The sequence below is a fragment of the Pteropus alecto genome, unplaced genomic scaffold, assembly GCF_000325575.1.
Source record: "Pteropus alecto unplaced genomic scaffold, ASM32557v1 scaffold213, whole genome shotgun sequence".
NCBI lineage: Eukaryota > Metazoa > Chordata > Mammalia > Chiroptera > Pteropodidae > Pteropus > Pteropus alecto.
The window spans coordinates 91,181-103,998 of record NW_006434829.1 but is presented as its reverse complement, the minus strand read 5'-3'; the positions used below and the strand labels follow the sequence as shown (position 1 = coordinate 103,998).

At 44.0% G+C, this 12,818-nt stretch overlaps 1 protein-coding gene across 5 annotated transcripts in view; it reads left to right on the top strand.

The window, feature by feature from the left end:
- Positions 1 to 12,818, top strand: part of LOC102889398 (zinc finger protein 140) — a 76,864-nt gene that overhangs the window by 8,630 nt on the left and 55,416 nt on the right. Inside the window, exons 1-4 of one of the 5 annotated variants that reach the window (XM_015587913.2) lie at positions 3,281 to 3,695; positions 4,270 to 4,322; positions 6,039 to 6,165; positions 6,405 to 6,503. In XM_015587913.2, the coding sequence (XP_015443399.1) occupies positions 4,314 to 4,322; positions 6,039 to 6,165; positions 6,405 to 6,503 (235 nt within the window). In that variant the 5' untranslated portion in view covers positions 3,281 to 3,695; positions 4,270 to 4,313. Of the gene's footprint in view, positions 1 to 3,272; positions 4,323 to 6,038; positions 6,166 to 6,404; positions 6,504 to 12,818 lie in introns of those variants that run through there. The other 4 variants (XM_006909949.3, XM_006909948.3, XM_006909950.3 and 1 more) reach the window with 4 other exon arrangements.

The following is a 12,818-nucleotide window of genomic DNA, read 5'->3' as shown; positions in this document are numbered from 1 at the left end:
TGCATCATTCTTGAAAACTTCAATTGAGAGTAATTTTCTAAACCATTGTACCAGAATTTCAACAACCAGATAATTATGTCTTTTCACGTGGTAATTTAAAAAGCATCCAATTACCCAAATTTTTATTCACACTCAAATCTATGGACGTCCTACTTTTCTCCCTCACACGTGAAGGTCATTGTACCAAATGGGGGAAGTAGACATTTGTAAACGAACAGGTAGTTAGTTATTGGGCGATGTTTTACTTTGTGATTTTTCTCCATTTTTTTTCCTTTCCATCTATCACGAGTCTCTCCCCTAGTCCTAGAGCTTTATTAGGTCTTGAATTGGAGTCTGTTGTCTGAAATTTTCCAAATCTTGCTTACTCCAATTCTAGATTATTTTATTAAATATTAAGCAGCATCTCTCTTTAGGCTAGTGATGGGAGCGTAAATTAATACAGATCCTCGTGATAGATAAGAAATATGTGTCCAAAGTGAGAATATTATAACCTTTAACCTAGCAATTTGTTTCTGAGCTTTTAGAAGAGAACTCTTCCTTCAAGCAGTTAAACCTAGTACGTACTTCACTAGATAATGGAACTTCTGCGCTGGCCTATTGGTTGCATACCCAAGAGCAATTTTCCTTTTTGGTAAGGGTCAGCAGGTAGTCATAGCGAAGGCCGACAGCAGAGGTCTAGTTTATCGAAATACCTGACACAGAGACACAGGTATGTCGTATAGAACTCACTGAGAGCTCTCTCTCCTGAAGTTTCACGGGAGGGCTATGATTCTGAAATTATATTTTCAGTTTGTTTTTCATATTACCTCAGTAAACTATAAAAAATGTGTCCCTATGTTCCCCTCATTGATTTTGACCACAAACCCCACCTCAAGAAGAAAGGCAGCGTCCGAGCGGATTTACTTACAGACCCATGGGGCACAGTGAGTTACACTGAGGTGGAAGACTTAAGCAGACTCATTTTAGGAAGCATCACCTTTCCTCTCTCACCACCCAGGTTTTTCCACTGTCCTGTAGAAAATTCTACAGAGGACAATTTCTGTTGTATTCCTTTTGGTAAATAATGGGTCTTTTGGAGGTCCAGTCCGTGAATTTTGAGGCCTTTCCCAAGAATGCCTTCTCTTCAGCTTTTGTGGGCCTTGCTATCTTCTGACAGTTATCTCTTGAGATAAAATGAACCCAAAGAATACCAGATTAATATGATAATGTTCGTTTTAAATAGCAGAATAGAGTAATATCTACACTTGAGACTTCAGTTATTTCCTCATTTATTCTGGCAATACATGCCCAGGCTGTCAATTTCAGTGGGCTCGTTAGTCTACAAATATGGTACCAACAAACTCTCATGTTCAGTACTTAGTCTTGGCCTAGGTACTGGCTAACTCAACCATACCCTTGCAGCTGTATGCATATTTTTTCCACCTTCATTTAAGTCTGTTTCACACTCATACAGAGTAGTGATTTTAAGACACAATTTTGATTATGCCTGTGTTGAAATATTATGTGGCTAATTGTGGACTTAAGAAAGTGTAATATACTGATGGTATTAGAGGAGTTTTATACAAAATATATGCCTAGTCATCATTTCTGAATACTTCGTCTTTCCTCCTACATACATTTATTTTGGGGGAGGGGGGTGGGCGCCGCCTTTGAACTACTTGCAGTTCCTTGAAATTTCTACCATCATATGCTTTTGCAAATATACGGCTGCTAAAATGCCCTTTTTTGTCAATGCCTATCCCACTTATATGAGCCTGTACATGTATTTGTCACTACAATAATGGCCTCAGTGCATGTTTTATTTTTTTTTTCCATTAGAAAGATTCTGGAAAACTGGGACTGTCTGGTTTGTCTATATAATTTTAGCAACTGAAGTTTTAATATATAAATGTGGGTGCTATTAGTGGCTATGTGTCCTTCCACATGAAGAAGCATAGTCTGCAGAGAGAAGAATGAAGCCGCTATGGAAGCAAAGTCAAGAACAGTCCTGATCGAGTCCCCGAATCTGGTTCTTGTTTTGCGGTGCATGTTCACCTCTACCTTGTTCACGCCTTGATCATTGGATTCTTCTGTGAGATATCACAAACATCCTTCCAATAAACCCCATGTTTGCTTCAGCTGCTTCAAATTGTGTTTGTTACTTAGAACTCAAATATTCCTAACAGAGTAAGTCAGGCTGTGTCATATTTGGGTTCTCTCGAAGCAGATGCCGAAATGAAGTTTGCAGTGTGAGATGTTTGTTGAGGATCAATGGCTGTGAAGTGATGGGAGAATAAATAGGGGAGGACTGACTGATCAGAGCAAGAAGTCAGAATCATCATTGGTTGTTGAAATCTCGTCCAAGCTAGTCGGGAACTCTGAAACAAGTTCTGTTGAAAGCATGTCTCATCGGGCCAAGGTGGTCAGGCTGTTACAACTTTTAAGTTGCTCAGTTACCTGAGGCTGGCTGCCTTGGGAAGGGAGCCATCTCAGGTGAAGCAGCTCTTCAGCAGAGGTCAGCTCTGCAGACGCTGGCAACTGCAGGCAGTTGGCCGACCACTCCCTGCCGCTGGGCAGCCAGCCCTTCCTTGAAGATGTATCTGGGCGCTGCATTCCTCTGAATACAGAGTCCGTGCCTTGCCCTGTTTATGTCCACTCTCCCAATATTAGGTCTCTGAGGAGGGACTAAGGAAAGGAAGATCGGTAGGACAAGCCACAGCCCCTACTGTTGCAATTGCCTCATCTAATACCCAACCCAGATTCTCCTCCACAGTTACCACTTCTGCTGGCTTTGGTGGCATGACCTGGACCCTCATTCCTGAGCCCAGGTCAGTATGCCCTTTTTAGCCCCATCCTGCTGTATCTGTCCATTTACCATCACACTTGGGCAAGGAAGACCCAAGAAGGAACCAGGTGGATCACCTGAATCCACTCATATTTCTCACCGTCCTGTTGTGGAACAGCAGCCCTTTCTGCTCATGTGTCAAATACCCCTTCAAAGACCAACTACTCTCCTGAGCCGCCGGTGTCAACACAAGGAACACAGTTCCCACGTCATATCTGTAGCTTATAATTAGAATACTTGCTCTGTCCCGTCTGAAAAATGTGTTACATTTGGGGATCGAGAGCAGAAAGTCGATGGAGGGTCATTCCTAATGGCAGGCCCTTCCTGCTTTCTGGGGGTGGCACCCAGAACCATGTATTCTTAACGATTTGGGGATACAGCACGTTAGCTCGGACACAGCCCATTGACATGGGCTGCCCGGGCCGCCTGTAGTCTGGGACGCTCCACAGGCCGCGAAGGTCTCTGGGAATCGCAGTCCTCCGCCGGGAATCTTGGTCATTACAATCAGGAAGCTGGAGGTCTTTCACGGACAAGCTGGGGCCGCAGTCGGTTGTGGGAATTGTAGTCTCAGGCTGAGGTCGCGAAGCGTTCTGGGGAGTCGTGGTTGCCTGAGGCGTGGCCTTTGTCTCGACGCGCCGTAAGTGCCTCCGCGGGTCGTTCTGGGATTTGTAGTTTATAAGAATGCTTCACACCAAGCGCGCCGAAGCCGCGGTGGTTCCTGGGAAGTGTAGTCGTCTGAACACACCTTCCTCCGGCCCCCACCATCTCGGGTGCTGTGGGCGCAGTGCTCTCCGGGAGTTGTAGTGCGTGAGCGGGAGCCTTCCTCCCTCGTGCGCTGAGGCCCCGTGGGTCGTGGGACGTGTAGTCTGAGGTCTGCCTTCTCTGTCTCCGGCACCGTGAGCGTGGGGCGTTCTGGGAGTTGTAGTGCGTGAGCGGGACCTCCTTCCCACGCGCGTTGAGGCCCCGGCGGATCCTGGGAACTGCAGTTGTCGCGGCCTCACGGCCTGGTCCAGCATACCTGTCGCTGAACCTCCGAAAGGCGCGGTTCGCGGGTGGCTGGCTGTGGGGACCCTGGACGCAGAGCCGAGTGTGGCCTTCTTGTGCGGGATGTAGGTAAAAGGGCCCACCACGCCCGCACCGGGATCCCCGTCAAGTGGCCCGGGGCGGGAACGCGGTCCGGAGCCCGGAGCACTTCGCCCACCTTGCCAGAATCGCAGAGGACGCGCGCTGTCCCGTGACCCCGTTAAAGCAGGAGGAGCTGGGGCTGCGGGTCAGGCTAGGCTTCCCGGAGCCCCCGCCGCGGCAGGAGGGGTGCCCTGCGCGCGTGTGACGAGGGCGACAGGGCAGGCGGTTGCGGCGCGCTGGCAGCCCCGGCTGGGGGAGCCCGGCTCCTCGGCGCTGCCCAGCGGGCCCGCGCGCTCAGGACCCCGTTCTCTCCCTGCCAGCTCCGCGTTTTGCACTTTCCTGTTCTCGGCCCCTCCCGTGAGCCATGTCTCAGGTAAGCTGGCGTGTCCTTTCTTCTTCCTGAAAGAAGCTGTGATTTTCAGCATTCGGGGACATAGCCTCCTTTTTTTCCTTCTGAAACGACTTGCCCCGCAGAGCCACAGGACCCCGCCCCGAACGTCTACTCCCGACACTTGTGCTTGGGGGACGCGAGAGCGTTGACCCGAAGCCATTCCGACGCGGGCGGGGATTCTGACGGGCTGGGCTGCTTCAGGGTTTGAAGGACGGAGGCAGCCAGCTGTGACGCTGCCCCCTTTTCTCCCGATATTACAGAGAGAAGTGCATTACTTTATGTGTCCGGCTCCAGCTGCCCTTCATTCATTCATTCATTCATTCATTCATGTGCCTATTGAGCATCTACTGTCAGCACCTGAATCAGTGGTCACCTCAGACCATGGTCCCTGGACCCGCAGTGTCAGCATCCCTTGAGAACCGATTATGTTCATGAGCCCCACCCCAGACCTTCTAAACCAAAAACTTGGTGTCGGGTTGAGCAGTCTGCATTTTTAACAGTCCCTCCAAGCGATTCTAATGCATAGCCCATCCTAGCTGGGGAATGCAGCAGTGAGCAAAACAAAATCTCTGAATTCAGAGTTCATATTTCAGACATGACATTAACTTTATTTAGCAAGGAACACTGGTTATTTTTGTTCTGGGTGTGGCTAAGTGCCTGGCTGACAGTTATGCTTCCCAGACGCCAGGAATAAGAAGGCCAGCCATTCCAAATTAGTCCCTCTGTTTTCAGTTCCACTTCTCTACCTTTTTGTCACCCTTGTCTCCAGATCCAGAGGTTCTCCAAGTCTGGCTGATGAGTCGTTTCCACCTGTGCTGCAAATCCCACTGTTTCCTCAAGGAAGCAGCTTCTTCTTCTGTTAATCAATAATCTGTTATCACTTAGAACAGTTTTTTGTTTTTGTTTTTTTTAACTGTAAAACGTAACTCTGCCATGCATTTGGGGCTGTTATTAGTGTGGGATCTTTTAAAATTCCTTTTCGGGCCTGACAGTTACGTGGATCACGCAAATGATGCAAAACCAGCTGTAAAGCAGGGGCTTATGATCACCCCTCACCCTGAGGGAAAAAGCTTTAGGTCCCATCATCAGAGGTATTAACATTCTCTCTTTGGGAGGTCCCTGTACTTTATTGCTTATTCTCCTTGTTCTGTGACATTTCTAAAATCGCTTCTAAGTTCCACAGCTGTTTCTTCAGGAGTGGGGATGAGTGTGATAAACTTGAGAGTGCGTGTCTCATTTCAGGGGTGCTGCTGCTGTCTGCTATAGCTCGTTAGCAAGAAGACATTCTTGCCAAATCACGTTAAAATAGTCTAGAGTTAAGGAAACTATTTATTGCCTCTTAAACACAAAGGAATCGTCTTCATTATTTATAAAGTGCTGTAAGACCTTAAGAATTGTCACAACCAGAGCCAGAAATCCATGCTGTTCGCATGTATACTCTTTTGCCTTTCACAAAATTGTAAATTATCTCAGGACAAATCACATTTTTTTCGTCCTTTTCTCCATTATACAGCAAAATTACAGCAAAATAAAACAGGCTCTTAGGTATACTCTTAATAACTACTCCGAATTCTGAAAATTCCCATTGCCACTGCTCATACTCACTGTCCGCCCTCCACAGTGGGACTCGCTTCACTCCTTGCTCATGGCCTTTGAAGTGTTGGTGCTGGTCGTGCAGATATCTGTATGTTTTTTCAGGGCTCGGTGACATTCAGAGATGTGGCCATAGACTTTTCCCGGGAGGAATGGGAATGGCTTCGGCCTGCTCAGAGAGATTTGTACAGACAAGTAATGTTGGAGAACTATGGCCACCTGGTCTCACTGGGTAAGTGTCCCCCCCACCCCTACAATCTCCCCTTAGCCGGAATCTGACCTTTAGTGTGGTGGTTGTGAATCTTGATTACCTGGCTGAATATCTCAAGGGAGCTATGTTATTATTATTTTTTTTGAATTTTAAGATGGTCTTTAGATATCTATCATACTTAACATCTGGCGTTTCTTTCAATGGTCTCTGTTTTCTGAGGATTCAAGGACTGATTTTGCATTTATTTTGTTTTCTGCAAGCAGGTCTTAACTTCTCGAAGCCAGATTTGGTTTCCTTTTTGGAGCAAGGAAAAGAGCCTTGGCTGGGGAGAGGAAATGTGAGAAGAGATCTGTGTTCAGGTGAGTGAGTTAGAAGCTGGTAGAGAAATTTAAGTAACAACCCACCCAGTCAATGAGAAGGCAGTACGTTTTTATATGTTATTTGGAAAGTTTTCCCTTACAGATACCAGAGATGCAAAGACTGAAGTCTTGCCCACAACTGTGTAAATGACCACTTCACACTCTCTTACCCGTCTGCCTTCTGTTTTCGTCTTATCCTGTCCCCCACTGTCCCACAGACATATGTGTCCTTCCTTATCAGCTGTCTGGGCTCTGAATGTCATTTCTTTTTGACCTCTCTTTCTTTCTTGAAATTGGCATATGCCTCTGTTGCCTAAATCGGAAGGTATGTATTTTTTTCTTTATATTGCTGTTCTATTTAACCATCTTTGAAAGATGAATTCATTACTCTTTAGTTAATTGATGGACTTTTTCATTCACTCATGTATTCTCTTAGCAATATTTAGTGAATTTTAATCTTAAGACTTTTTCTTAGGTGCTACAGAGAGTAGAAGGCACACAAAAGTGTAATAACCATCAAGGAAGATACACCCTAGTGAGGTAAAATGGGTCCGTAAATAATTTCGTTAGAGGTCCTGAGATTGGAAGTTCAGCAATGAGAAAAAAGGAATTTCTGGGTGGTGGTTTAGGCCTGGATAATTTAAATAGGGGTCGTAGTAATAGAAACATAAAAGACAGGAAAAAGGTCGGTTTTGGAGAACAGGTGATGAGTTAGTTTGAGATTTGCTTGGTGTGGGGAGAGGATGTTATTCCCAAGTGAAAATGTGCACCAGGCTGTTGGAATGCACCTCAGAAAAAGAGTCAGGTTAGAGATGTAGATGTGGCTGTGTTATATTAAGAAGCAAAAAACGAAGCCATGAGGTTGATTGATTGAGAAGTGCTCAGAAAGCTTTCTTCACTTTACATGGGCAACAGAATTGTTGGCGAAGCGCTTTGAAGATAAATATGGCCATGCCACATTTGAAGACTCTGATGTAGAGCTACTTGTATGTGTCCATAACTGCTAGGATTGTTTCTGGAGCCCGCTGCCGATGGCAGTTTACTGACCTCCGAAGAGCAGTCCTGTGGAGATAACAGGACGATCGCTTACATTTACTGAGAGGCGGCAGCTCGGGAGGACTGATGGCGGGGACAGGAGACGGTGCTGTGAAAACTGAGGCCTGGCTTTGAGGAGAGTGGTGATGGTTAATGTCACACACTGGAGACCGTCAGGAGGACGTGGAGGGGAACGTGGAAAGAAAGTACTGACGTGCGCTGGTCACGAGGTGAAGCAAGTGTAGGAGGCTTCGTTTAAGCACGAAGGGCTAAAGAAAAATGTCCTTTTGTAAAAGTTTTAAAAATAGTAAAACCAATAGAACTATGTCCAAGGAAGCGAGATAAAGGGCAAACATGGAAAAATTGCCTCTACGCTAGCTAGCACAGCTCTTGCAGTTTTTGTGAGTTCTCTCCCGTACCTTTTCTGGAAGGTGAAATGTCACACAGATAGAAGTCATGCATAAAACATGAATGTGCAGCTTAACAAGTTATTATAAGACACTCACGTCACCACCACCAAAGTCGGTGAGCAGACACTGCCAGGTCCCCACGAGCTTTCTGCGTACTCACCCCAGACACCCGCACCCCTCAAGGGCGCTGTGCTCCCTGCTTTAGTGACAGTAACTTCCTTGGTTTTCTTACGGCTTTAGGATTGTTTGCGTCTTTAATCACTGTAGTTTCGGATGGTTGGTTTGTGAAGTTTACGTGGAGGGGCTCGTAATGTTTACGTCTACATCTAACGTATATGTTGTATTGTGGTTTGCTTCTCAAAATTACTTTAAGATTTATGCGCTTCGCATATTGTTCTAGTGGTTCGTTCCATCGTATGGGTGCGTACACCCCACTTTGTCCATCCTCTTATCAAGGGCTTCCTGAGTCGTTTGCCATTTAGGGCTGTGGGGAGCAGTGTTGCTGCTGTCCGTGTCCCCAGGTACCTGCGGCATGTATCTCAGAGTGGACTTGCCGGGTCAGAGGGCAGGGCGCCTCCTCTACATCGTTGTAAGTGGCTCCCCTCGCGCCCGTTCTTGGCAGCACCCAGTGCTGCTCGGCATCGTGCGGTTCGCAGTCAGAGGCGCGCAGCGCCAGCTTCCCGTGCTTTAAACTGCCCGTCTGATGGCTGCTGCGGTCGCGCACCCTCGCCCACAGCTGCTGGCCATCCGGACACCCTCGTCCGTGAAGTGCCTCTCGAAGGCGTTTGCTCGTTTATCTGTTGGATTCCCTTCTTATTCATTTGTAGTTCTCTGTTTTGGATACAAATCCTTTAGTTGTATTCGCTGCAAATATCTTCTCACATGTGGCTTATTTTCCACTCAGCAACCTCTTTTGATGAACAGAAATCCTTAACTTTAGTGTAGTCCGATTTATTTATCTTTCCCTTTATGGTCAGCATTTTTTTGACCTGTTGAAGTCTTTTCCTGCCATGAGTCGTGATAAGGACATTTTCCTAGATTTTTTCTTTAAAAAACCTAGTCACTTTGCCATTCACATTTATATCCATGGTCCACTATTATTTTGTGTGTGTGCGCGCGTGCATGTCATGTGACTTAGTGGTCAATTTTGATGTCTTCTATGTGGATATCCAATTATTTCTGGTACCATACATTGACATGTCTGGTCTTTCCCTCGCTGTTTTTGTCATAAGATAAATGTCAATTTTTGTGTATGTTTCTGGGTTCAGTATTCTATTTTGTTTATATTTTCTATTTTTGCATAAATCTGGATTGCCATAGTTACGAATTTTATAATGGATAATATATTATTGTATTTCGCCTAACCCTACCCCTTTTTGTTAAATAATGTAAATTACAGATGTCTTGACTTCGCACAGTGCTTTCGTTGTATAGTACTTCACTATCGTGTATAAAGTATAGGGACATTTTCTATATAATTGAAATATTGTTTTCACACTAAAAATAACAAATTTGCCTAATATTATTTTAATGTGCTGTCCATATATAAATGCTCCATGAATGTGTCTTATAGCTGGATTGTTTTTTCTCTACAGGATGATGAAATTTTCTTATTTTTCTGCGTGTCCTATAACTTTGGGTTGTGACTTATTCATTTTGATATTTTGAGACCTTGGGTCTTGTTTAAATTCTGTCGAGATGTTCATTTAAGCAGGCTGTCAGCATGGACACACCGAGGCCACATGGTCTAACCTGTCTTCTGTGTTTGTGGTTCCAGTGACACTCTGGTTTCACAGCCCCTGTAGGCCTATTGTATTTGTCCCGCATATGCACTTCCTAGTGGCCTTTCTGGAACTTGGGCAGTGGGTTCCCCTTTTTTAGTTCTCAGAGCCTTTGGTATGCTATTTAGGGTCAGACTGATCATGTACAGCTCAGGGGTAGATGCATGGTTTCCTACATGGCTTATGGGGTCACCTCCTTGAACTCCATTCTTCACAGTCTCCCCCACCCTTCCTGGCTCCAGGGCCCCTCTGTTCCGTCAGTTCGTCTGGATAGAAAGCCGACCTTTAGTTCTCCCTCCGTTATGCACTTCCTGTGGCTGTGTCTGCCTGTTTAGCCAAGCAACAAGGGGAGAGAGAAAAAGAAAAAAATGGGTATTAACGTCTGTGCTCTTAAAACTGCAGACTTTTCTGCTGTGAAAAAGGTCACCCTGCCTTGGAGTTTGACTCGCCCGTGTGACTACTGCTGCTGCAGGGTGCCATGTTGTTGGGCAGGGTGAACGAGGGTGACAGTCAACAACAGGATTTCTCTGGCCAGAGCGGCTCCCTCTCCCATCCTCGGAGCAGAAACAGGAGCGCCTTCTCCTCACACCTGCGCCGTTCTTGTGCCGGGTGCTTTTGAGTCTAGGTTTCTGTGGTCTGCCTCCGTCTCTAAATTCAGCAGGCAATTGATTGATTATCATATTCTGGAACTTAGAGATAGCACAGTGCTTCTCAAACTTTAGTTATTTGGAGAGGTTTTTTCTTACAGTTGAGTTTTAAGAGAGATTTTTTTGCTATATTTTGGATTATGAGTCTTATCAAATGTGTCTTTTGCAAATTCTTTCTCCTAGTCTGTTGTCTGTCTTCTCATTCTCTTGACATTGGCTTTTGAAGAGCAGAAATTTTGAATTTTCGTGAAATTCAACTTACTAGTTCTTTTATGGCTTTACCTTTGGTGTATCCAGACGAACTGACGGAACAGAGGGGCCCTGGGCCCTTTACCAGTTCTTTGGGGTTGTATCTAAAAAGTCTTTGCTGTATTTGTGGTCACCTAGGGTTTCTCCTTCGTTATCTTCTTTATAGCTTTGTCTTTTACATTTAAACCTGTGATCCATTTAGAGTTAAATTTTATGAAGAGTGTAGAGTTCGTATCTAGATTTACTTTTATGTAAGCGAATGTCTGGTTGTTTTAACATAATTTGTCGAAAAGATTATTTTTGCTCTTTTGTGTTGTCTTTACTCCTTTGTCAAAGGTCGGTTGACTGTGATCATGCAGGTCTGTTTCTGCGCTGTCAGCTCTGTTCCACTGATGTGTTTTTCTGTTCTTTAACCAGTACCACACTGTCCTGTTTACTGTAGCTTTGGAGTCTGTCGAAGTCAGGCGGTGTCAGTCCACCAACCTTGTTCTTTGCCTTCAATACTGTGTTAAGGTACTGTAGTCATTTGCTTCTCCCTGTAAACTTGAGAATCAGTTCATCAACATTCACAAAATAACTTGCTGGGATTTTGATTGGGGTTGTATTGAATGTATAGATCAAGTTGGGGAGAGCCAACCTCTTGACAAGAGTCTTCCTATCTATGAACATGGAATGTCTCCATTTAGTTCTTCCTTGATATCTTTCATTAGAGTGTTGAAGATTTCCTCATATAAATCTTGTACATATTTTGTTTTGTTATACCTAAGTATTGCATTTTTAGGGGTGCTAATTATAAATAGTAATGTGTTTTTAATCTCAACTTCTGGTTGTTATTGCTGGTATGTAGGAAAGTTTTTGACTTTTGAATGTTAACTTTGTATCGTGCAATCTTGCTATAATCACTTATTAGCTGCAAGAGTTTTTAGTAAATTTTTTCTAATTCTTTGCATAGGCAGTAGTATCATCTGCAAACAAAAAAGTTTTATTTCTTCCTTGCCAATCTATACCTTTTATTTCCTTTCCTTTCTTATTGCGTTAGCCGAGAATTCCAGTATGACGTTGAAAAAGCATTGGTGAGAAGTGAAATCCTTACCTTGTTCCCAATCTTATTGGGAAAGCTTCAGATCTCTCATTCATTGGGAAAGCTTCAGATCTCTCAGACATTAACTGTAGGTTTTTTAGGGATGTCCTTTATAAGTTGAGTAGGTTTTACTCTATTCCTAGTTTGTTGAAAGTTGTTTTTTTTTTTTTAATTTTTTCACTAATAATTTTTTCACTAATGTTAGATCTTGTAAAGCAGGTCTACTGGTAACAAGTTTCCTTAATTATTGTCTGAGAGAATATTTCTCTTTCACTTTTGAAGGATTTTCACAGGGTACAGAATTATAATTTTTTTGTCTATCAACATTGTAAAATTTTCACTCTACTCTCTTCTTGCTTGTGTGGTTTCAGAGAAGTCATATGTAATTATTATCTTTGCTCCTATATAGGTAAATTGTTTTTCTTCCTCTGGTTTCTTTCAAGCTTTTTCTTTAAGTTAGAATTTATGTCTGAGTACAGTTTTTTTTTTTTTTTTTGGACATTTGTCCTACTTGGTGTTCTCTGAGCTTCCTGGATCTGTGGTTTGGTGTCTGACATTAATTTGGGGAAATTCTTGGTCATTATTGTTTCAAATACTGCTTTGTTTATTTTTTTCTTCTCCTGGTATTCCCATTACATGCCTGTTATACCTTTTGTGGTTATCCCACAGTTCTTGGTTTTCTGGCTTTTTCAGTCTTTTTCTTTTCCAGTTTTGGAAGTTTCCATTGAGTTAGTATCCTCTGGCACAGAGATTTTTTCCTCAGGCAAGTCTAGGCTATTAATGAACCTATCAAAAGCATTCATTTCTGTTGCAGAGTTTGTGATCTCTAGCTTTTTTTAAAAATTTTATTTTATTAGTTTCAAATATACAGTGTATTACTTAGACATTTATATAGTTTATAAAATGATCCTCCTAATTCCTCTTTCTGTCCTCTGGCTCTCCATCACATTAATGCTAACTACATTCCCTGTGCTGTGCTCCCCATCCCCGTGACCATCTATCAGGTGCTAATTTGTACTTTAACCCTTGACCGCATTCTTCCAGCCCCCAATTCCCCTCCTCTCTGGCCATCACCAGATTGTCCTCTGTATTTGTGAGTCTATTTTTGATTA